Source organism: Callithrix jacchus, chromosome 21, assembly GCF_049354715.1.
Source record: "Callithrix jacchus isolate 240 chromosome 21, calJac240_pri, whole genome shotgun sequence".
Classification (NCBI taxonomy): domain Eukaryota; kingdom Metazoa; phylum Chordata; class Mammalia; order Primates; family Cebidae; genus Callithrix; species Callithrix jacchus.
In genome coordinates this window covers 50,061,109-50,085,907 of record NC_133522.1, presented here as the reverse complement: position 1 = coordinate 50,085,907, position 24,799 = coordinate 50,061,109, and the positions used below count along the sequence as shown (strand labels likewise).

Genomic DNA, 24,799 nt, shown 5'->3' with positions numbered 1-24,799 from the left:
CAGACAACCCCAGGTAATTTCCCCTCTCAGGCCCCTCCACTCGAGCCCATCCTCCCGGTCCCTTTTGCCATATAAGGCCCCATAGCCACAGGGCTAGACTGCAGATATCCCTGGGGCTGCTACTCAATCTGCCACACATGCCACAAATACCAGGCCCAGAGGTGGACACGCATGTGCAGACCCCCAAATCATCAAAGCATGGCACAAATACCAGGCCCAGAGGAGGTGGACACGCATGTGCAGACCCCCAAACCATCAAAGCATGGCACAAATACCAGGCCCAGAGGTGGACACGCATGTGCAGACCCCCAAATCATCAAAGCATGGCACAAATACCAGGCCCAGAGGAGGTGGACACGCATGTGCAGACCCCCAAAACCATCAAAGCATGGCACAAATACCAGGCCCAGAGGTGGACACGCATGTGCAGACCCCCAAATCATCAAAGCATGGCACAAATACCAGGCCCAGAGGAGGTGGACACGCATGTGCAGACCCCCAAAACCATCAAAGCATGCCACAAATACCAGGCCCAGAGGTGGACACGCATGTGCAGACCCCCAAATCATCAAAGCATGGCACAAATACCAGGCCCAGAGGAGGTGGACACGCATGTGCAGACCCCCAAACCATCAAAGCATGCCACAAATACCAGGCCCAGAGGAGGTGGACACGCATGTGCAGACCCCCAAAACCATCAAAGCATGGCACAAATACCAGGCCCAGAGGAGGACACGCATGTGCAGACCCCCAAACCATCAAAGCATGGCATAAATACCAGGCCCAGAGGAGGAGGACATGCATGTGCAGACCCCCAAAACCATCAAAGCATGGCAAGACGTGCAGCGGAAGAAGCCTCTGATGGCGTGGGAGGCCACACAGAGCCATCCACAGGTGGATCACGCCACAGGTGGGAAGGCGCCACGGAGCCAGCAGAGTCCAAGGCACACGGTGAGGCAACAGGAACACGCCCAGACCTGGGGAACTGGCCCCACAGAGCTGAGGAACACAGGGACTAGCAGAAGTGCCCCCACTTACAGACAGCAGATAGAAAAAGGAAGTGCCTGCTGGGATGTGAGATTCGCTCATGTGAGCTTTTGGCACTGGCTCAACCAACGTGGCCAAGTGGAGTCTGCATGACCCGAGCTGACGTCACAGCCAGATTTTCCAGCCATGTCTCGCTAACCCTGCCCAAATGTGCACGAGACCCATGAGGAGGCACAGAGAGGTCACAGCACATGCCCCATCTGGACCGTGCACACCCCCTTTTCCTCCACCAGCCACCTGCTAATCCAAGAACCCACCCCAAACCTTCCCTAATAAAAACTCTGCATTAAAGCCAGTGCAGGGAGACAGATGTCAGCTGTCCCCCGTGTCCTAGAATAAAAAGCTTTTCTCTTTTCTCAAAAACCCGGTGTCAAAGTATCAGCTCCCAGCACATGGAGCAGTGAGCCCTTTTGCTCAGTAACAGGGAGACATGGGGGCAGAGGCCGGCGGGTGATGAGCGGACGGCCCTGAGCAGCCAGCAGCCCAGGCAAACTCCCAGGTAGAGCCGTGCGCTCGTGGACAGCCCTGCAAAGGGAACGAGGCTGACAGCAGCGACCCTGCTCTCAGGAGAAGGCTGCCTCCACAGTAGCGCCACAAGCAGGGCCCAGGTGGATCTGTGGCACCACAGGTCCCCAGCAGCCACGAGGACAGACCTACACCAGCTCCAGAGACACGGCAGTGACCACAGAAAGTGCACACTCCACCAGGATATCAGTGAGGCACCTCCGTGCACCGGCCCATCCACACTGTCCACAGGACCCTGGAGACAGCATGGCCGCCGCGGCCCAGGAACGCTGCCCACCAACCCGCCCAGGCACTCACTTGAACATGGCGATGAGGAGGTTGAGCAGCAGGATGTTGGTGAAGAGCAGGTAGAGGCAGAGCAGGAGGACCGTCAGCCACTCAGGGAAGGCGGGCCTGTGCTGTGCCGCGTCGCTCTCTGGGCACTTGGGCTTGTAGGGGTCCGTGCCGTTGGGGCTGCAGTGCTCCGGGTTGAAGTTCACTCCTGGCATCAGGAATGGGGTTTGGTGAGCCAGGAAAACAACTCAGAGGCAAGATGGGCCTGGCAGGAGGGGACCCCCGAGGCCTCCAGTCACTGCCGGGGCCCCCACAGGCCTGATGCCGCTCATCTGCGTGACCTCAGCTGTCACCTCTGGGCCCGAAGTCCAGAAACAGGCAGCTGTCTCCAGCCAGATGCAGGCAGGAGGCCCCGGAGGGAGAGCCGCACCCAGGCTGGCCCATGCCTCCGCCCAAAGCCCACCACCCACCAGGGCACTGCCAGGGCCCCAGCCAGGGCCAGCACCAGGTCCCACGCCTGGGGTGTTCAATTTCGAGGGAAATAATTTAAAGGCACGTGGACCTCCTGAGGTCAGGAGTTTGAGACCAGCCTAGCCAACATGGTGAAACCGCATCTCTACCAAAAAGACAAAAATTAGCCAGGTGTGGTAGCGCATGCCTGGAATCCCAGCTACTCAGAAGGCTGAGGCAGGAGAATCACTTGAACCTGGGAGGTAGAGGTTACAGTAAGCTGAGATCATACCACTGCACGCCAGCCTGGACAACAAGAGTGAAGCTTTGTCTCAAAAAAAAAAAAAAAGAATTGAAAAGGAAAAAATTAACAACTATCCCAAAAAGAAGGGAGACGTGGAAAAGGGAAGGGCTGCACAGGCAATGTGTGAGCAAGGGGAGCAGGTGACTGTGAAGCAGAATACCATCCAGCCGGCACAGACAGTACGGGCTCTGTAATACGTCACCAGCTTCCACCTTAAACAGATCTCTAAGGAAACATAGTAAGGTATTAACAGTGGTTCACCCTGGGCAGTGGAATTATGAATAACATTCTTTCCTTATACTTACCTTAAATCTTAAAATGACTCAACAATGAGCAATGCACTACTGGGTAATCAAACATATTTTGAATGTGTTACTGCTTTTCTAAAATAGAAACTCACTCTGATAGCTATAAATTCCTATATTAAAAAAGAATAGCTAAAATTGGTAACATAACTTTCCCCTGCGGTAAACTAGAAAAAGAGGCGCAAACCACCCTTTCACCATAAAAACACTCAGGAAGCGACGAATCCAAGAGAACCTCTGACTGAAAGGATGTTTACAAAAGCCCCACACCTAACATACTCCACGGTGAGAGACCGGACGCTTCCCCCCGAGACGAGCCGAAAGCAAGCAGAAGGAAGGAAATAATGAAGATCGGAATATAAGTGGGACAAAGAAAACAAAGAAATGAATAGCAACAAACCAGACTCAGTTCTTGAAAAAGTGACAAAAAAGATTGCCACCTTGTAGCTGGACCGATCAAAAAAGAAAAGAGACACAGCCCAGATTGCTAAAGTCAGAAATGAAAGAGAGGGTATCACCACTAACCTTACCAAAAGAAAAAGAACTCGGCCGGGCGCGGTGGCTCACGCCTGTAATCTCAGCACTTTGGGAGGCCGAGGCGGGTGGATCACGAGGTCAACAGATCGAGACCATCCCGGTCAACATGGTGAAACCCCGTCTCTACTAAAAACACAAAAAATTAGCTGGGCATGGTGGCGCGTGCCTGTGATCCCAGCTACTCAGGAGGCTGAGGCAGGAGAATTGCCTGAACCCAGGAGGCGGAGGTTGTGGTGAGCCGAGATCGCGCCATTGCACTCCAGCCTGGGTAACAAGAGCGAAACTCCGTCTCAAAAAAAAAAAAAAAAAAGAAAAGAAAAAAAGAAAAAGAACTCAAAGGAAATCCTGGAGAAAATCGTAGGCTAAGAAATTAGAGAGTCTGGCTGAATGGGCAAATTCCTAGACAGACACAAACTACCAAACATGACTGGGGAAGAAATGAAAACCACAAGTAGACCTGTAACACGTGAGGGACCGGCTTAGTCAGTTAGAAACACCACACAAAGAAAAGCCGCACTCAGGGGAGCTCACTGCTGAATTCGACCATGTGTAAGGAAGAACTAAAACCACACTTTTACAAACTCCTTCAAAATATCAGAGGAATTACTTCCTAAGCCATTTGACGAGGCCAGTGTTATCCTGGTAACAAAACTAGGCAAACATATTACAAGAAAAGAAAATCACAGACCAATGTCCTTCATGAATAGAGGTGCAAACATCCTCAAACAACAGCCAGCAAACTGGGTCCAGCACCATATAAAAGGGATTATTCACATGATCAAGGGTTCCAAGAACACACAGCTGGGTTAACATCCGAGGGTCAACCGATGGAATGCACCATATTAATAAAGAGTGTGGGAAATAGCAAAGTTCCTTTTTAAAGTTTCCTTTCTTGTTAAAGAGTAAGCGTGGCCCGCCGCGGTGGCTCACGCCTGTAATCCCAGCATTTTGGGCGGCCGAGTCAGGTGGATCATCTGAAGTCAGGAGTTCAAGACCAGCCTGGCCAACATGGTGAAACCTTGTTTCTACTAAAAATACAAAAGTTGGCCAGGCATAGTTGCAAGTGCCTGTAAGCCCAGCTACTCAGGAGGCTGAGGCAGGAGAATCGCTTGGACCCGGGAGGTGGAGGTTGAAGTGAGCCGAGATTGCACCACTGCCCTCCAGTCTGGGTGACAGCATGAGAGTCCATCTCAGAAAAAAATAAAATAAAACTAATTAATTTTTAAAAAGAAATAAAAGTGGAAACAAGCCAAATGTTCATCAACTGATGAAGGGGTAAATAAACTGGTGTGTCTGCACCGCGGGGTCCTAGTCAGCCGCAAACAGGAAGTAAATGCTGATACATGATAAACCCTGAAAACGTGATGTCAAGAGAAAGAAGCGAGACACCAGAGACTGCCTGTCACATCATCCGGTTCACAGGGAATGCGCAGAAAAGGCAACTGGAAAGCAGCTTCGTGGGCGGCTGGGGCTGACGGCGGGCAGTGGGGACTGGCTGTCCCGGGAGGCTGGGTCTTTTCAGGGTGATACAGATGTTATGAAATTAGATTCTGTAACAATACAGAAAACCGCTGACGTGTGCACTTTCTGCAGGTAAACTCTGTCGCAGTGAAGCTGTTAAAAAACACCATTCTATATGAAAAGTGTTCTCTCTGGCCGGGCACGGTGGCTCACGCCTGCAATCTCAGCACTTTGGGACGCCAAGGTGGGCAGATCACTTGAGCTCGAGAGTTCAAGACCAGCCTGAGCTACATGGTGAAACCCTTGACTCTACAAAAAATACAAAAATTAGCTGCTGTGCTGGTGCACATGGAGTCCCAGCTACACGGAGGCAGGTGGGAGGATAACTTGAGCCCAAGAGGTGGATGCACCACTGCACTCCAGCCTGGGTAACAGAGCCAGACCCTGTCAAAAAAGAAAGAAAGGAAGGAAGGAAAGAAGGGAGGGTGAGAGGGAGGGAGGAAGAGATTCTCTCCATCAAGAGAAGGAGGAAGTTATTTCTGATTGAGGTGAGAGGGAAAGGAGAAATGGGGTGACATTCTGTTTCAGGGGCTGTCAGCTGATGCCCCAGGTGCCCTCGGCCCACTGACCTCCGTGTGGCACCGCCCACTCCCCCACCAGGCTCACCCTCCTCCCTCCCCTGGGCAGTGGGAGCCCCTTCCACTTCCTGCCACAGAAGCTGGGGAGTGAATGCCCCCAGGGAGATGCCGCCCGGATGGGAACTGCAAGACCCCCACGGGAGCCGGCCTTGCTCCCACTCAGGCTACGGCCCCTCTCTGGCCTTTCTGCTGCTCCCCAGCATCCCCACCTGAGCTCCCCGGGGCCCGCTCCTACCGTCAATGTAGCCCGGGATCTGCCCGAAGATGGTGAGGTAGGAGTGGTAGACGGCCCCTCGGAAGATCCAGTCCACGCGGCGCTCGTTGTGGATGAGGATGGCCTGCTTGGCCACCCCGAAGGACACCACCCACACCGCCAGCAGGAAGAGGAAGAAGAAGACGTCCTTCATCTGCCGGAACGCAAGGTCGGTGAGCTGCACTCCCCCGGCCCCAGACGCTCACCGGGCACAGAGGCAGGCCCAGCAGCAACGGCGAAGGCACTGCCACTCACAGCACACGGCACGCCAGGAGGCTCCCGAGAGCAGCCCTGGGGCTGCCTCCACACTCTCATGGACTGCTGGGCACCCCAGGGTGCAAGAGGGGACAGACATAACCGCAACCCAAGGAGGAAAGCTCCTAGAGCTGAATTCAAGGTCAGGAATGAGTGGGGATCAGAGAGAGGAATGAGGGAAGACTTCCTGGGAGACGTGACATACAGGCAAAGATATGAGAAGGGCATTCTTGGGAGCCCAGGGGGCAAATCAGGGATGGGGAGCCTGCAGCTGTGCTGAAGCCCCGTCCGGACCACTGGCCAGGGGCTTGCCCTCCCTGAGCCCCATCCTGGGCTGCAAGCCACCATGGAGCACGTGCCCCTTACCATCCGCTTCACAATGATGATCTTGGGCCCCAGCGTCTTACTGACGGTGAAGATGTGCATGAGCCGGAGGCAGAACAGGATGAAGTCCAGAGAGAGGATGACGCGCCCGGGGTACAGCGTCTCCGGGATGAGCCTGGCCGCCAGCAGAAGCACACGCACCTCAGCCTCCTGCTCACAGCAGCCCCAGAGCTGTGCCCCACCACCCTCCACCTGTCCCAGCCCAGGTGGGCCCTGGAGGCAAAGGGCTGTGACGGGCCTGCATCCCAGGTGTTCAAAGCCAGCATGAGGTTGAGGAGTGGAGCCTCCCAGTTTGCTTCAGAAAGGTCCGGATGCCCAGCCCCACAGGGCAGCCTGGCACGGGGCACCCTGTGGAGCCAGAGGTAGCCAGGGCCCTCTTGCCTCAGAGAAAGGGGGTGTGGCCTCACAGAGACACAAGGACGTAAGGGGCAGTGCAGTGACCCCGTGGCAGGGAGGCGGAGGGAGGAAGCCGCAGCTGCATGTCCCTGGAGCTGGGACAATTCCAGCAGTTGCCATCCATGGCCCCTTGCACATGGACGATCTCAGGTCTACAAGGAGCTCTCATGCCCCTTCTGTGCTCCCTCAAGGATCCCAAGGGTAGGTGGGGCACTGTTGCCCGGACACCCATTGGACAGATGACAATCCAGGGTTCAGGGAGGAGCTGAGCCTTGAGTAGTGCTGCTGGCTCCCGGCCTGGCCTGAACTCATGCCCCGGGTCTGGCTGCCTCAGACAGGGGCCCACCATCAGGTGAGGCCACTCACCTGCAGGTCAGCCCTGCCATGAAGAGCAAGATGGCGCCAACGTCCAGCTTATTCCAGAAGTCGCTGAAATACAAGGCTGCCTTCTTCATCAGCCCGCACTCATCAGGGTCATAGAAGAGCTACTGGGAAGAGGGGCGGTGGGGGGCAGACGTGCTGTCACTCTCACTGTCCTCACTGTCACTGTCACTATCCACTGTCATCACTGTCACTATCAGTATCTTCACTGTCACGGTCACTGTGCCGTCACTATCCACTGTCATCACAGTCACCGCCACTATCCTCACTGTCACTGTCACTGTCACTATCATCACAATCACTGTCACCATCCTCACTGTCACTGTCATCACAGTCACATCACTGTCCTCGCAGTCACTGTCACTCTCACTGTCCTCACTGTCACTGTCACTGCACTATCCACTATCATCACTGTCACTGTATCTTCACTGTCACAGTCACTGTGCTGTCACTATCCACTGTCATCACAGTCACTGTCACTCTCACTGTCCTCGCAGTCACTGTCACTCTCACTGTCCTCACTGTCACTGCACTATCCACTGTCATCACAGTCACTGTCACTCTCACTGTCACTGTCACTGCACTATCCACTGTCATCACAGTCACTATCAGTATCTTCACTGTCACTGTCACTGCACTATCCACTGTCATCACAGTCACCGCCACTATCCTCACTGTCACTGTCACTGTCACTCTCACTGTCCTGTCACTGTCACTGCACTATCCACTGTCATCACTGTCACTGTCACTATCAGTATCTTCACTGTCACAGTCACTGTGCCGTCACTATCCACTGTCATCACAGTCACCGCCACTATCCTCACTGTCACTGTCACTATCATCACAATCACTGTCACCATCCTCACTGTCACTGTCATCACAGTCACATCACTATCCTCGCAGTCACTGTCACTCTCACTGTCCTGTCACTGTCACTGCACTATCCACTGTCATCATTGTCACTGTCACTATCAGTATCTTCACTGTCACGGTCACTGTGCCGTCACTATCCACTGTCATCACAGTCACCGCCACTATCCTCACTGTCGCTGTCACTATCATCACAATCACTGTCACCATCCTCACTGTCACTGTCATCACAGTCACATCACTATCCTCGCAGTCACTGTCACCGTCACTGCACTATTCACTGTCATCACAGTCACTGTCACTGTCATCAGTCACATCACTATCCTCGCAGTCACTGTCACTCTCACTGTCCTGTCACTGTCACTGCACTATCCACTGTCATCACTGTCACTGTCACTATCAGTATCTTCACTGTCAGTCACTGTGCCATCACTATCCACTGTCATCACAGTCACCGTCACTATCCTCGCAGTCACTGTCACTCTCACTGTCCTGTCACTGTCACTGCACTATCCACTGTCATCACTGTCACTGTCACTATCAGTATCTTCACTGTCACAGTCACTATGCCGTCACTATCCACTGTCATCACAGTCACCGCCACTATCCTGTCACTGTCACTGTCACTGCACTATCCACTATCATCACTGTCACTGTCACTATCAGTATCTTCACTGTCACGGTCACTGTGCCGTCACTATCCACTGTCATCACAGTCACCGCCACTATCCTGTCACTGTCACTGTCACTGCACTATTCACTGTCATCACTGTCACTATCAGTATCTTCACTGTCACGGTCACTGTGCCGTCACTATCCACTGTCATCACAGTCACCGTCACTATCCTCGCAGTCACTGTCACTGTCACTACACTATTCACTGTCATCACAGTCACTGTCACTGTCATCAGTCACATCACTATCCTCGCAGTCACTGTCACTGTCACTGTCATCACAGTCACTGTCCCATCACTGCTATCACTGTCATGACAATCACTGTCACTCTCACTGTGACTATGGTCACCATCCTGTCACCTTCACTGTCATATCACTCTCCACTATCAGCATCACAATCACTGTCACTGACACTATCATCATAGTCCGCAAATCCAAATGCTGTGTCCAGTCTGAAGACAGCTGGGTCAGTGAGGGACATGGGGACGGGACAGAGCGGGACAACGCAGGGTGGCACTGGCAGCAGCTTCCCCTGGTCTCCTGCTCATTCGGCACCTGTGTGTGCATGTGTGTGCATGTATGTGTGTATATGTATGTATGTATATTCTGCATGTGTATATGTGCAGATGTGTATGTATGTGTCCATATACTGTGTATGTGCATATGCATATGTCCATATGCATATGTGTGCATGCATTGTGTATGTGTATGTGTGCATGTATTTGTGTGTGCATGTGTGTAACTGTGTACATATATTTGTATGTGAGTACATGTGTGTACACATATATGTCTATGTGTATGTGTGTGTTCATGTGTGTAGGTATGTATGTGTGCATTTGTCTATGTGTTAAATGCTTGTGTGTAGATGTCTATATGTGTATATGTGACGTCTATATGTGTATATGTGTGCATGTCTGTGCACGCATGCGTACATGTGTGTATATACATATATATGTGTCATGTATGTGCATGTGTACATGTGCATGTGTGTGTGTGCATGTGCGTGTACATATGTGTGTGCATGTCTTTATTTGTGTCGTGTGTGCATGTTTGTGTGTGCGCACTTGTGTGTGTATGCATGTGTATGTGTATGTTATGCACGTTTATGCATGCGTGCATGTATGCTTGTATATGTATGTATGTGGGTGTGTATGTGTGCATATATTTGTATGTGTATGCATATGTGTGTATATATCCATGTATGCATGTGTGTATGCATGTGTGCATGTTTGTATATGTGTATTTGTGTGTACTGTGTATGTGTGTGCCTGTGTGGTATGTGTGCATGCACATGTGTATTTGTGTATGTATGTGTATGCATGCATGTGTATTTGTGTACATGTACACGTGTGTGTGCATGTGTCTGTGTGTGCATGTGTGTGCACATGTGTGCGCATGTGTTTGCGTGTGTGTGTTCGTGCATGTGTTTTTGTGCATGTGTGTTGGATCAGGCCCCTCCTCACTGTCAGGCACCAGCTGCCTTCCCACAAGGATCTTTGCTCTGTCGGGTCCACATTGCTTCTTCAGCAAGCAGAGAGGGCAGGATCCTAGCAGGGGCTATGGGAGCCCCCATTTGGCCTGCCTGGCAGGAGTCCCCATACCCTTCCTAGTCCCAGGCCCCAGGCCCCAGCAGCTGGACAGGTGGGGCAGGTGAGTGGCAGGACCAACCAGGGCCCTCCTCGGATCACAGACAGATGCAGGGAGAAGGAAGTGTCCCCTCTGCTCTCAGGCTGTGCCCATAAGGCTGGGCCTTGGGGTGTGTGGATGCCTCTGCCCCCTCATAAAGAAGGTCTGGTGGCAGAAGCCATGTGCCAAGAGGAGGGCCAAGGAGAGCCCGGCAGAGCCAGGGCCACAGCCCAGCTATCAGGGCCCGCCCAGTCCTGGCACTGCTCTTCCTTCCTAGGGATGGTGCCCCCCCCCAGGGTCTCCAGTAGGCAGTGGTGTCACAGTGCACACTGCTTCCTAACTGGGGGCCTGCTGGTCCACCAAGGTCAGAGAGCAGAGGTGAGTCTAAGCCAGGACCATTGCCCCTTGGGCCGACCCCATGTACCAGCTGCCAGCAGGTGCGGGCACCAAGGGGGCATGCTGGAGACCCCATACAGTAAGGGATTCACCCCGCCTGCAGGGCAGCTTGGCCTTGCCCAACTCCAGGGAGGTCGCCTCTGAGGGCTTGGAACGTCTGCTGATGAGGGTCTTTGTTTACCAGGGGCCTGGGCTGCACCAGGGAGTCCCACAGTGTGATCTGGGGGCAGTTTTCAGCTTGACCTCCGGAGGGCTGGAGACAGAGGTCAACTGTGTGGTGTCAGCCGGGCCTCTGTGACTGACCCCCAGAGACACCAAGGCCCGTGAGCCTCCCTGGGGACCATGTTCCACGCATGAGGCCACCTGTCACCGCTGGGAGGATGGAGTGCCGCCCACACTCCGCGGAGAGGGACTGCCTGGATGCTCTGGGCTCACGGCTGTCCTGGATGCAGCTGGATCCCTTCCCCGGCTGGTTTGCTCTGTAGACTTTTGCTTAATAAACTATAAGAGAGCATCGACACTCCCCAGTGTCTGTGGGTCCTTCTGGCTTGTCACTGAACGTAACAGGAGTCTTAGGGCCCCCCACGCCTTGCACTGCTCTTCCCAGGGGGAGGGGACACACCTTGTGAACATTCAGCGTCCACAAGGTCAGGGCATCCCACCTTAAGCCGATTGGCCCAGGTCTCCAGGCGGGGAGGGAAAGCAGGGAAGCAGGTGCCAGGGGCATGAGGAGGGAGGGGTTGGAGGGTGGGGCCCCAGGCACCCATTTTGGGGAGGGAGCACTGGGTGGGCTAGGCAGGGTATACTCTAGGCCCCGGGTCCCCTGTGAGAACTTGGCCAAGCGGGAGGCCCCGGGCTGGGGCACAGGAAAGCGGGTGGGGCTGTACCTGCCGCATCTCCTCGCACACCAGGGAGAAGAGCCAGAGGTAGATGGCACACTCGCACCAGGAGGGCATGGGCTGGAAGTCCACCATGAGCACATAGGCGAACAGGCAGAGGAAGGCGAAGTAGGAGAGGATGTTCAGGAGAAAGACCACCACGGGCGCGGTGAAGAAGGCGCGGGCTCGGGCCGCGGGGCTGCTCACCTCCTGCAGCCTCTTCTCCCTGCGGAGAAGAGACGGTGACAGCGAGGGCCAGTGTCCCGACCCCCCATGCCCCTCAGAGAGCCACACTTTAGGGGCAAAAGCAGTGAAGGATCCACGGCCAGCTACGGGCGGAGCCAGCACAGCACAGCCTGGGAGCCCCAGATGCAGCCACTGGGGTGGAGCTGGCCCCGCCCCACAAAGTGAGGACACAGGGACGCCCTCCAACACCCATGGCCCTGATCTTCATGGCTGCACACAGGGAGGCCGGGCCCCAGCTTCAGAGCTCACGGTGCTCAGTGACGCTCAGGCCTCAGTCACCCTCCTGTAAATGGGGACAGGCTTTCCTCACTGTCTTCACTGGGGGCAGGGCTGACCACACTACCGCTGTGGTGTGCCATGGTCCTGGGTCCCTATCCCAGGGCCGCTGGAACAGGGGCAGAGGCAGCCATCAGCAACATGGTTCTGCCATCCTTGGGATAGCAGCAGGGAGGAGCCAGCACTGCTTTAGGGCACCTGAGCCACTCCTCCCTGCCTCAGTTTCCCACCAGGACTTCTGAGAACTCAGGTGCCATCCTGGCTGTCAGGAGAAGGGGAAGAAGGTGGGCAGTGTGGCCTGCGGGTTGCAGAAGGGGCTCAGCCACCTCACTGGGGTCTTGAATCTGCCCTGACCCCCAGGAGACCCTGGGCCTCCGTCCAGCCCTCAGTAAAACACAGCAGACTCCATGACGTCCCTGCAAGCCTCTGAGATGGTGCGGGTGGGGACACCAGGCCCGGCCAGGCCTTCAACCATGGCCAGAATGTCCTCCTCCTTCAGAAGGGAAAGCAATTCCGTCAATACTGGCTCTGCAGCCACGGCTCGCTGTCCCCACCCCAGACCTGCACTTGCTGCCCCCCCAGACCTGCACTTGCTGCCCCCCCGACCTGCACTTGCTGCCCCCCCCGACCTGCACTTGCTGCCCCCCCAGACCTGCACTTACTGCCCCCCCGACCTGCACTCGCTGCACCCACCCCCAGACCTGCACTTGCTGCACCCCCAGACCTGCACTTGCTGCCCCCCCGACCTGCACTCGCTGCACCCACCCCAGACCTGCACTCACTCCCCCCACAAGACCTGCACTCGCTGCCTGCCTGTGCCCCAGACTGGCTCAGGTCTGCAGTGCCGGCAAGAAACCCTGGGTCCTGGCCTCCCTGACCCCAGGCTGCAGTGGCAGAGCAGCACCCACATCTCTTCGGCTCCGCTTCCCACCCTCATCTCCTCAGCTCCAGGATCCAGGCATGACCCTGAGGACACAAGACTTGCTCCCAGTGAGGGGATGTGGGGAAGGTCCTGAGCCCCCAGGAGCCCCGCCCGCAGCTCCGCAGCCCCACAGCTTTGCGGCACCTGAAGGAGATGAGGCCGGTGAGGAGCAGCGGGAAGGCCAGCATGCACAGGATCACGCGCCACAGTCCGTTGTCCACACAGAGCTGGCCCCACCACACCTTAGTCAGGAAGGCCTGTGGATGAGGGCAGTCTTAGGATGGCAGTGCCCAGCCCTGCACCCCAGATGGTGCCCATCAGCTGTCTGCTGAGGACTCAGGGTGCCTAGTGGACACAGCTGGCCTGTAGTCTCCCAGTAGAAAGTAGTGAAGACACAGAGCTTGCCCCGGGGCTTTTGGTGCCCAATCCCGCCTTTCCTGGACCTCAAGCTGTGGGACCCCATCTCTGCTGGCTTCTAAGGCCCCACAGTTGCAGGCACTCGAGAGTTGGCCCCTGTGAGCTCTGTAGCTGGGGACGGGACCCCCCAGGCGTCCTCAGGCCCAGCACGATGGGGGCTCACGGGCCTGGCAATAGCTCGGAGCTCCAAGGAAGCCCAGCGTACAAAGGGCAGGTGCTGCAGGCCAGGCCCTGCCGGGGGTGTCAGGGCGATGCTGAGGGCAGCCATGCCCGGGAGCCCCTGCCACTCCAGGAAGGACATGCCATGCCCTGCGTATCCCTCCAGGAAAAGAGGGCGGCCGCCTGTGCTCCCAGGTAAGAACGTCCGTGGGGAGGTGAACTGTGACCTCTGCGGCCACCAGCTCCTGCTTTTGCTTTATCCATCTGCACAATGGGAGGCCAGAGCCTGGAGCAGGTGGCCGAGGGGTCAGGCGCTGTCCCCAAGCTGCTGAGAGGCGCGAGGCCTGTGTGAGTGTGAGTGCCGACTGCAGAACAGGAGGCCGTGTCCGCCCTGCAGGCACTGCATGTGTCTGTTTCCGGAAGGGGCCCTTGGAAGGTCACCTGGATGCCCCCGTGAGACACAAACTTCATGTCCTTGGCCTCCAGGGCGAGCTGCAGGCAGGTGGTCTTCCCCCAGGCCTCGGAAACGCGGATGAGCAGCTTCTGAGCTCTCTCTTCGTCCTTCCGGTAGCACTCGGTGAAGACCCCTGTGGGGAGACGGAAGAGCCACGTCAGAGCAGCAGGTCACACTGGCTGAGCCCAGGAGATGGGTCAGAGGGCGACTACTCTGGACAGGAGCACCAGGGCACAGGGAGGGGCACTGGGCAGGGCAGGGCAAATGTGGGGCTGATGTGTCTAAACATCCAGGCCGGGGAAGAGGACCCCGGGGAGAGGGCTCGTAGGGCTGAAGCTGCCTCTACAAAAATCACAACAGGGAGAAGAATATGACACGGACGGGGAACTGACCAAGCGACTCCATCTCGCTTCTCACGTCCCGGCTGCCCTTGTCCATGCCTGGGCGGAAGCCACACTAACCAGTTAACTGCCAAACAAAGCTGACAACAGCCCTTTCCCGCCTGAGGACCAGTCTGCCCTGGACAGGCTAGCGAAGTAGCCACAGATTAGAAATGACGGTTTAGGAGTCATGAAGCCGGAGGCCACCAGATTCTGAGCCTCCAAACTCTTCCCAGAATGACGTCACTGGCGGAAAACCTACGACATTTTCACATGTCACCACCCCCGCTGGAAACCTGGCTCAGCCAGTTCTGGGACCACACCCAGGAGCAGAAGCCAGCAAGAGGAACCCACTTCGACCCCTATGGTCTCAACTCTGACCCAACCAATCAGCACTCCCCACTGCCTGGCCCCTCCCCACCAAATCATCCTTAAAAAACTCCACTGTCCAAATGTTCAGCGACGGATTCGGGTGATGAAAGTCCAGCCTCCCCTTCGGCCGGTGCTGTGTGAAGTAAACTCTTTCTCTGTTGCAATGTGGCTGTCTTAACGGGCTCTATCCAGGCAGCAGGCGAGGTGGACCCACTGGGTGGTTACAGGGCTGAGACCCAGGGATGAGGACCCCAGGGGGAGGGCACATGGGGCTGAGACTCAGGGATGGGAAACTAGGTGAGGGGCGTGCATGGCTGAGACCCAGGGAGGGGACCCCAGTGGGGGCGTGCAGAGCTGAGCTGTGCCCAGCAGGGCTCACCCATGGCTCTCTGCTCATACTCCTCCGCCAGCGCCAGCATCTCCTCCGAGCTGTCCGTGTCCTCCTCCTCTTTTGACAGCTCCTTCAGGATCTTGCTGCAAGCCAAGGCCGCCACGATGCAGTCCTGGCTCTGTGGACCCGAGGAGCCACCATGAGACTCTGAAGGGCCTAGCCGGGCTCAGCCCAGCCTGCGGAAGCCAACACACTGCCCAGGTGATGAACACAGAGGCCAGGGACAGTGCGGGCCCCTGCGCAGTCACCATCTGTGACCACATCTATGAAGACAACCTGAGCCCCACCTCAATCAATACATAACCTCCCAGGCTCTGTATGGCCTGTGAGAGGGGTCTGCTTGCCCTGCAAAGCCTAATAGACGGCATGTGCCAGCATATGCACCCGTCCCACCAGAACCCACGTGAGCTGCAAGGGTGGCACCACCCGGCCCGTGGGTGCCCAGTGAGGCTCGGCCCTGGACATAAGCACAGGACGAGTTTTTTTAACAGAACTTTTAATGTAAAAATTCCTTTCCTGGTCTGGGCACGGTGGCTCATGCCTGTAATCCCAGCACTTTGGGAGGCCGAGGCAGGCAGATGATGAGGTCACGAGTTCAAACTGAGCCTGACCCATATGGTAAAACCGCGTCTCTACTAAAAATATAAAAACTTAGCCAGGTGCGGTGGCACGTGCCTATTGTTCCAGCTACTTGGGAGGCTGAGGCAGGAGAATCACTTGAACCCGGGACACAGAGTATGCAGTGAGCTGAGATTGCACCACTGCACTGTAACCTGGGCGACAGAGTGAGACTCCATCTCAAAAAAGAAAATCCTTTCCTGCCTAGAGCTATGTTCCTCGTTCTCCAACTCTGGGCACCCCATTCTTTCTGGTGTTGGAGAAGCCCACGCCCCCTCCACAGCCCCCACGTGCAGCTGGCCTCAGGCACTCCGGCCCCGCTCCCCCACTGGCTGCTGGCCTATAGCTGTGTCTGCTGAGAAGCCGGCCTTATTACCTGAGCCCAGATGATTCCTGCCAGCTCCCGACGGTTCTGGACGATGGCCCAAATGAGAAGGTCGCGGATGGGGTCCATGGTGAAGGTCACGTGGCCTGACGAACGCTTGTAGAGGGACCGGAGGCTCACTCCCTGCACCTGCTGAGGAGTGGACAGTCAGAGCTCCAGCTGGGCCCCATTGGCTCAGAGTCACTTTCGGAACCTGCTGGAGGTGCAGGCCCTGACCTCAGCCCCAACCTTCTCAGGATCACCATTCCTGGAATGACACAAGTGCACCTTCAGCAACGCCCTACATCATTCTCATGCACACTGAAGGTTTTTTGTTTTTGTTTTGCCTTTTTGAGACAGGGTCCTGCTCTGTCGCCAGGCGCCAGGCTAGAGTGCAATGGCGCAATCTCAGCTCACTGCAGCCTCTGCCTACTAGGTTCAAGCAATTCTCCTGCCTCAGCCTCCCGAGTTGCTGGGACTACAGGCCCAGACCACCACTCCTGGCTAACTTTTGTATTTTTAGTAGAGACGGGTTTTCACCATGTTGGCCAGGATGGTCTTGATCTCTTGACCTCGTGATCCACCCGCCTCGGCCTCCCAAAGTGCTGGGATTACAGGCATGACCCACCATACCCGGCCCACACTGAAGTTTTAAAACCACTGTTCTGGAGATATCCAGAAACATCTAGAAAGCGATATATCCATCTAACTCCTTAACCAACATTTGTAGACTCTTGTTTCATGCCAGGCACTTCAAGGTTCTCTAGTCTTATCTGATGGCATCGAGGCCACTTTCAATGAAGTAAAATTCTAGCCCAGTGGAGTCTGTCAATAGGTCTATGACTGTCTTCTCTCTGAGGGACCCTGCCTCCGGGAACATCTCCCACCAGGGAACATCGGCCAGGTGGGCAACAAGGCGCACACACGAACAAGGGCAGGGCACCTCGCCCAGCCCCACCTCCCCTACCTGGCTGGGCTTCAGGAAACATGCACTCAGGTAGCTGAGAAACACTTCCCAGAAGGGGAAAATGCATCTCCATCATCACATACTGTACAAAACACACTTCAAGTGATCCTAGGTTTTTCATTATCAAGAAATGTGTTTTTCTTCCTAAACCACAGGTATGGATAAGCCTAAGCTGCTGCTTTGGACCTTCCTAAGCATATCCCTACTGAGTGTCTTGAGTAAACGCACCGGACTTAGGAAGCACAGACTGTGAATGTCTAAAACCAAGCCATACCCAGCCAGGCACGGTGGCTCACACCTGTAATCCCAGCACTTTGGGAGACCAAGGCAGGTGGATCACCTGAGGTTGGGAGTTCAAGACCAGCCTGACCAACACGGTGAAACCCCGTCTTAAAAAAAAGATGAAAAATAAATAAAATAAAATAAAGGATAACAATAATTCTTTAAAAAATTGATCCCAGAGCCAAACACACACAGCTCCACAAATCAAAGTGTCATGAAAGGCTTAAGCCTCCCGCAGACACCTGAAAACTGTGACAAGAGGATCCAGTATATTCAGCTTGCACTGAGGTCAAGCTGAAATTAAAAACAGGAGTAAAAACATGTTTCACTATCAGAAAATCTATCAAAATAATTCACCAAATTCATGGGTCAAAGAAGAAAAGCGGCTGAATCTTCTCAAAGGCATCTGACAAAACAGCACTGATGCTCTGCTTTATAAAACCTTAATGAATCAGAGGAGATAAATACCCCCAAGAGGAAATACAAACAAAATCCAGCATCACTCCTGACACTGAGAAACTGCAAGGTTCCCATTGATTCAGGTGGAGACTGGAGCAGGGTTCCCACTGAACCAGGGTGGAGATTAGAGCGGGATTCCCACTGAATCAGGGTGGAGACTGGAGCAGGGTTCCCACTGAACCAGGGTGGAGATTAGAGCAGGATTCCCACTGAACCAGGGTGGAGATTAGAGCGGGATTCCCACTGAATCAGGGTGGAGACTGGAGCAGGATTCCCACTGAACCAGGGTGGAGATTAGAGCAGGATTCCCACTGAATCAGGGTGGAGATTAGAGCGGGATTCCCACTGAATCAGGGTGGAGATTAGAGCAGGATTCCCACTGAATCAGGGTGGAGATTAGAGCAGGATTCCCACTGAATCAGGGTGGAGATTAGAGCAGGATTCCCACTGAATCAGGGTGGAGATTAGAGCAGGATTCCCACTGAATCAGGGTGGAGATTAGAGCAGGATTCCCACTGAACCAGGGTGGAGATTAGAGCAGGATTCCCACCGAATCAGGGTATAGATTAGAGCAGGATTCCCACCGAACCAGGGTGGAGATTAGAGCAGGATTCCCACCGAACCAGGGTGGAGATTAGAGCGGGATTCCCACTGAACCAGGGTGGAGATTAGAGCGGGATTCCCACTGAATCAGGGTGGAGATTAGAGCGGGATTCCCACAGAATCAGGGTGGAGATTAGAGCGGGATTCCCACTGAATCAGGGTGGAGATTAGAGCGGGATTCCCACCGAACCAGGGTGGAGATTAGAGCAGGATTCCCACTGAACCAGGGTGGAGATTAGAGCAGGATTCCCACTGAACCAGGGTGGAGATTAGAGCGGGATTCCCACTGAATCAGGGTGGAGATTAGAGCGGGATTCCCAAGGAATAAGGGTGGAGATTAGAGCGGGATTCCCAAGGAATCAGGGTGGAGATTAGAGCGGGATTCCCACTGAACCAGGGTGGAGATTACAGCGGGATTCCCAAGGAATCAGGGTGGAGATTAGAGCGGGATTCCCAAGGAATCAGGGTGGAGATTAGAGCGGGATTCCCACTGAACCAGGGTGGAGATTAGAGCAGGATTCCCACTGAACCAGGGTGGAGATTGGAGCAGGATTCCCACTGAACCAGGGTGGAGATTAGAGCAGGATTCCCACTGAACCAGGGTGGAGATTAGAGCGGGATTCCCACTGACCCAGGGTGGAGATTAGAGCGGGATTCCCACTGACCCAGGGTGGAGATTAGAGCGGGATTCCCACTGAACCAGGGTGGAGATTAGAGCAGGATTCCCATGGAATCAGGGTGGAGATTAGAGCGGGATTCCCATGGAATCAGGGTGGAGATTAGAGCGGGATTCCCACTGAATCAGGGTGGAGATTAGAGCGGGATTCCCATGGAATCAGGGTGGAGATTAGAGCGGGATTCCCACTGAATCAGGGTGGAGATTAGAGCGGGATTCCCACTGAACCAGGGTGGAGATTAGAGCGGGATTCCCACTGAACCAGGGTGGAGATTAGAGCAGGATTCCCATGGAATCAGGGTGGAGATTAGAGCGGGATTCCCATGGAATCAGGGTGGAGATTAGAGCGGGATTCCCACTGAATCAGGGTGGAGATTAGAGCGGGATTCCCATGGAATCAGGGTGGAGATTAGAGCGGGATTCCCATGGAATCAGGGTGGAGATTAGAGCGGGATTCCCACTGAATCAGGGTGGAGATTAGAGCAGGATTCCCACTGAACCAGGGTGGAGATTAGAGCAGGATTCCCACCGAATCAGGGTATAGATTAGAGCAGGATTCCCACCGAACCAGGGTGGAGATTAGAGCAGGATTCCCACCGAACCAGGGTGGAGATTAGAGCGGGATTCCCACTGAACCAGGGTGGAGATTAGAGCGGGATTCCCACTGAATCAGGGTGGAGATTAGAGCGGGATTCCCACAGAATCAGGGTGGAGATTAGAGCGGGATTCCCACTGAATCAGGGTGGAGATTAGAGCGGGATTCCCACCGAACCAGGGTGGAGATTAGAGCAGGATTCCCACTGAACCAGGGTGGAGATTAGAGCGGGATTCCCACTGAACCAGGGTGGAGATTAGAGCGGGATTCCCACTGAATCAGGGTGGAGATTAGAGCGGGATTCCCAAGGAATAAGGGTGGAGATTAGAGCGGGATTCCCAAGGAATCAGGGTGGAGATTAGAGCGGGATTCCCACTGAACCAGGGTGGAGATTACAGCGGGATTCCCAAGGAATCAGGGTGGAGATTAGAGCGGGATTCCCAAGGAATCAGGGTGGAGATTAGAGCGGGATTCCCACTGAACCAGGGTGGAGATTAGAGCAGGATTCCCACTGAACCAGGGTGGAGATTGGAGCAGGATTCCCACTGAACCAGGGTGGAGATTAGAGCAGGATTCCCACTGAACCAGGGTGGAGATTAGAGCGGGATTCCCACTGACCCAGGGTGGAGATTAGAGCGGGATTCCCACTGACCCAGGGTGGAGATTAGAGCGGGATTCCCACTGAACCAGGGTGGAGATTAGAGCAGGATTCCCATGGAATCAGGGTGGAGATTAGAGCGGGATTCCCATGGAATCAGGGTGGAGATTAGAGCGGGATTCCCACTGAATCAGGGTGGAGATTAGAGCGGGATTCCCATGGAATCAGGGTGGAGATTAGAGCGGGATTCCCACTGAATCAGGGTGGAGATTAGAGCAGGATTCCCACTGAACCAGGGTGGAGATTAGAGCGGGATTCCCACTGAACCAGGGTGGAGATTAGAGCAGGATTCCCATGGAATCAGGGTGGAGATTAGAGCGGGATTCCCATGGAATCAGGGTGGAGATTAGAGCGGGATTCCCACTGAATCAGGGTGGAGATTAGAGCGGGATTCCCATGGAATCAGGGTGGAGATTAGAGCGGGATTCCCACTGAATCAGGGTGGAGATTAGAGCAGGATTCCCACTGAACCAGGGTGGAGATTAGAGCGGGATTCCCACTGAACCAGGGTGGAGATTAGAGCAGGATTCCCACTGAATCAGGGTGGAGATTAGGGCGGGATTCCCACTGAACCAGGGTGGAGATTAGAGCAGGATTCCCAAGGAACCAGGGTATAGATTAGAGCAGGATTCCCACTGAATCAGGGTGGAGATTAGGGCGGGATTCCCACTGAACCAGGGTGGAGATTAGAGCAGGATTCCCAAGGAACCAGGGTATAGATTAGAGCAGGATTCCCACTGAATCAGGGTGGAGATTAGGGCGGGATTCCCACTGAATCAGGGTGGAGATTAGAGCGGGATTCCCAAGGAATCAGGGTGGAGATTAGAGCAGGATTCCCACAGAATCAGGGTGGAGATTAGAGAGATCCTCCTCCTGCAGAACCTTTCATACTGTTGGGAACTATCGGAAAGGGTATGTTATGGACTGAGCTGTGTCCCCCTAAAATCCATATGTTGAGGCCCTAACCCCCAGTGTGACTACAGCATTTAGAGATAGAGCCTTTAATAAGGTAATTAAGGTTAAATGAGGCCACACCGCAGGTTCCTAAGTGGATGGGTGTGGCACCTTAAAAAAAAGAGGAGTGAGATGATGTGTGGTGGCTCACACCTGCAATGCCAGCACTTTGGGAGGCCAAAGACAGGAGGATTACTTGAGCCCTAGGGTTTGAGTCCAGCCTGGGTCATATAATAAGAACCCATCCCTACAAAACATTAAAAAATAATAATAATAAGCTGGGCGTGGTGGCACGTGCCTATAGTCCCAGCTACTCAAGAGGCTGAGGCAGGAGAATTGTTTGAGCCCAGGAGGTGTAAGGTGCAGTGAGCCATGACTGCACCAGTGCACTCCAGCCTGGGTGACAGAGCCAAACCCTGTCTCAAACATAAAAATAGGTGAGGCACGGTAGCCCAGCAGTATAATTCCAGCCTTTGGGAGGCTGAGGAGGACAAATCGCTTGAGGCCAGGAGTTTGAGACCAGCCTGTCCAAAATGGCAAAACCATCTCTACAAAAAATAAAACATTTGTCAGGTGGAGTGGTGCGCACCAGTAGTCCCAGCTACTTGGGAGGCTGAGGTGGGAGGATTGCTTGAGCCTGGGAGATCAAGGCCACAGTGAGCTATGCTCACACCACTGCACTCCAGCCTGGAAGACAGATTGAAATCCTGTCTCAAAAAAATAAATAAAAGAAAAAGAAGAGGAAGCGGCACCAGAGATCTCTCTGTGTGTCATGTGAAGACACAGCAAGCGGGCAGCCACGTGCAGGCCGGGAAGAGGCCCTCACCAGAAGCCAGGCCTGCTGGCACCCGCATCTGGGAATCCCGGCCTCCGGAACTTCGAGAAAATAAACCTGTAGTTTCCGCCCTGTCTGTGAAATTTCATTACAGCAGCCTAAGACAGAGCATGTGTCTTTTCTGATAAAAATAAAAGCTAATTTTAAGAACAGAGACTCTAAGCACAGCAGGAGCCCACACGGGCCAGGCCAGGCCGACCCCGTTACCAGCACGCACGTTGAGCTTGATGTGTGGCACAGGCAGCAGGGGCCGTGGCCGGTCGCTGTGCTGGGGCCGGGGGTAGAGCGGCTGCGTGAAGTCCCCCAGCAGCTCCCGCAGCACCTGGGCCACGTGGTGCATCTGCAGGCGGGGCGCGGCCGGCGCCTCGGCCAGCAGCTTCTGCAGCTTGCTGTGGAACAGGCAGGAGGGCTCCAGGTTCTCGTAGAGATGGAGCAACGTGTCCCAGGTGACGAAGTCCTTCAGCCGCACCCCATTCTCCAGGAAGAGCTTCACAAACTCAGGCTTGTTGGAGATGAGGGCGGCCGTCATCATGGGGTGCAGATCTGAAGGCTGAGAGCAAGCCCTGTGTGGTGACCGTTGCATCGGGTCACCGCCCCATGTCATCCTGTTCTCAATGACCCTGGAGGCAGGGGCTGCTGTGGTCCCCCACCTGGCGAGGATGAAAGCTGCCTGGGTCACCCACCCTCAAGGGAAGGGCTGGGATCCAGATGATGCAAACCTCGCCTGCCCTTGCTTCAGGGTGCAGTGCACGTGGCCCAGTGGGTCCCTCCACAAGGTGCTGTGGAAGACTTACCTTCCACTGCCACTCATCCGTGAAGATCTCACTGCGGGCGATGTCCACGCGATTCCATGCCACTGCCAGTTTCAGCTGGTGGTCCCAGTTCTCCTGGCCGAAGTGGTCCTGGCTCCGTGAGGCTGCAGATGAACAGGTGCACATTGAGCCTTGATCCTGGCTCAAAGCCGTTTCCTGCCAAGGCCACTGACTTAGGACGTCAGAGTCGGGGATGTGTCATGAACCCTCGCCTCTCAACAATTCAAAGTGACAGACACAGCACCCAGTGACATCTTCCCATGCACACAGCCTTGTGAAAGCACATTCCATCTTGGGATCAGAATCAATGACTCTTGGGGCTTTGGTCATCACGTCCACTCACCCGTTTCCCCTCCCCTCCTCCTGGCCATGCCCTGGCCCCTGAGTGACAGGTGGGCAGTGAGCAACAAAAGGGCCTCCCTGTTTAAAGAAGACATAGGTCTCTAAAGGGCAGGCATCTTATGCTAACATCCAAAACTCAGGACTCAGAAGCAATCAAATTTCCTTTCCTGCCTCAACCGCCTGTAGTCACCTGCAACAACCACCTCACTGGTTCTCAGGACGAGAATTGCACTCAAGTAGTTCTGCACTCTCTTTCTGGCCTAACTTTTTTTAACGTGGGTTACAATTTGGGGAAAAAGAAAAAAGAATTTTGACCCTTACCTCACACCGCACACAAGAATCAGCCTGAAGTGGCTCGTAGACCCAAACGTAACGGCTGTGTCTACAAAACTGCTATCAAAAAACCAGAAGAAAACATCTGCAACCTTGGGATGGGCAGAGATCTCTTAGCTATGATCCAAAGACCATGAATCATCAGGAAAAACTGATTAAACTTCATTAAAATTTAAGCCTTCTGCTCTTTAAAGACATCTTGAAGAAAATATGAAAGCAAACTACATGGCACGATAAAATAATATCTGACAAAACATTTGTATTAGAGTATACAAACAACTCTTACAAATCAAAAACAGGAAGACAAATAATCAAATAAAAATGGACAAGAGATCTGAAAGACACTTCAAAAGGTAAACAGGCAAATGGTAAAAAAGTACTTAAAATGAAGCTCCACATCAGTAGTCCTCAGAAAAATGTAAATTCAAACCACACCGAGATGTCACTTCACACCCACTAGGATGGCTGCGATTTAAAAGACTGATAACACCAAGTGTTGGCAAGGATGTAGGGCAACACTCACCCAACTGGCAGAGAGTAAAAGGAATGCAGTCTTTTCAGGAAACAGTTTGTCAGCTTTTTACAAAGTGAAACACACACTTAAAATAAAGGCCAGTAATTCCACTCCTAGATATTGACCCAGGAGAAATGAAGACAAATAACAGCTTTATTCATAATAGCACCAAACTGGAAATGACCTAAATGCCCACTGGTGGATGAGTGGAAAAACAACCAGCGGTGTGTTCACACAATAGGACGCGCCTTCACAGACAAAAAAGAACAGTCTGACACATGCGACCACACGGATGCATCTCAGAAACAGTGCAGTGAGCAGAAGAAGCAAGACAGGAAGGAATGTATCATGCAGGAGTCCATTTACATGAAGTTCTAAAACGAGCAAAACTGATCTAGAGTGACAGAAAGCCAGGCTGGAGGGAGGCCTCACTGCACAGGGCCATGAGGGAAGCTTCGGGGTAAGGGAGACTGTGGTGGGTCACGGCGTCTATGCTTGTTACACGTTTAGAATGAG

General features: G+C 54.2%; 1 protein-coding gene across 16 annotated transcripts in view; it reads right to left on the bottom strand.

Annotated features, from left to right (window-relative positions):
• Positions 1-24,799, bottom strand: part of TRPM2 (transient receptor potential cation channel subfamily M member 2) — a 92,549-nt gene that overhangs the window by 30,469 nt on the left and 37,281 nt on the right. For 6 of the 16 annotated variants that reach the window (XM_035283087.3, XM_035283092.3, XM_078358717.1 and 3 more), the window contains 11 exons: positions 23,077-23,198; positions 22,500-22,832; positions 16,266-16,406; positions 15,260-15,389; positions 14,116-14,261; positions 13,243-13,355; positions 11,664-11,880; positions 7,195-7,313; positions 6,415-6,547; positions 5,776-5,947; positions 1,870-2,053 (listed from right to left, as the gene is read on the bottom strand). In XM_035283087.3, coding sequence (XP_035138978.3) covers positions 1,870-2,053; positions 5,776-5,947; positions 6,415-6,547; positions 7,195-7,313; positions 11,664-11,880; positions 13,243-13,355; positions 14,116-14,261; positions 15,260-15,389; positions 16,266-16,406; positions 22,500-22,832; positions 23,077-23,198 — 1,810 coding nt within the window. Of the gene's footprint in view, positions 1-1,869; positions 2,054-5,775; positions 5,948-6,414; positions 6,548-7,194; positions 7,317-11,663; positions 11,881-13,242; positions 13,356-14,115; positions 14,262-15,259; positions 15,390-16,265; positions 16,407-22,499; positions 22,846-23,076; positions 23,199-24,799 lie in introns of those variants that run through there. The other 10 variants (XM_078358718.1, XM_078358720.1, XM_035283090.3 and 7 more) reach the window with 4 other exon arrangements.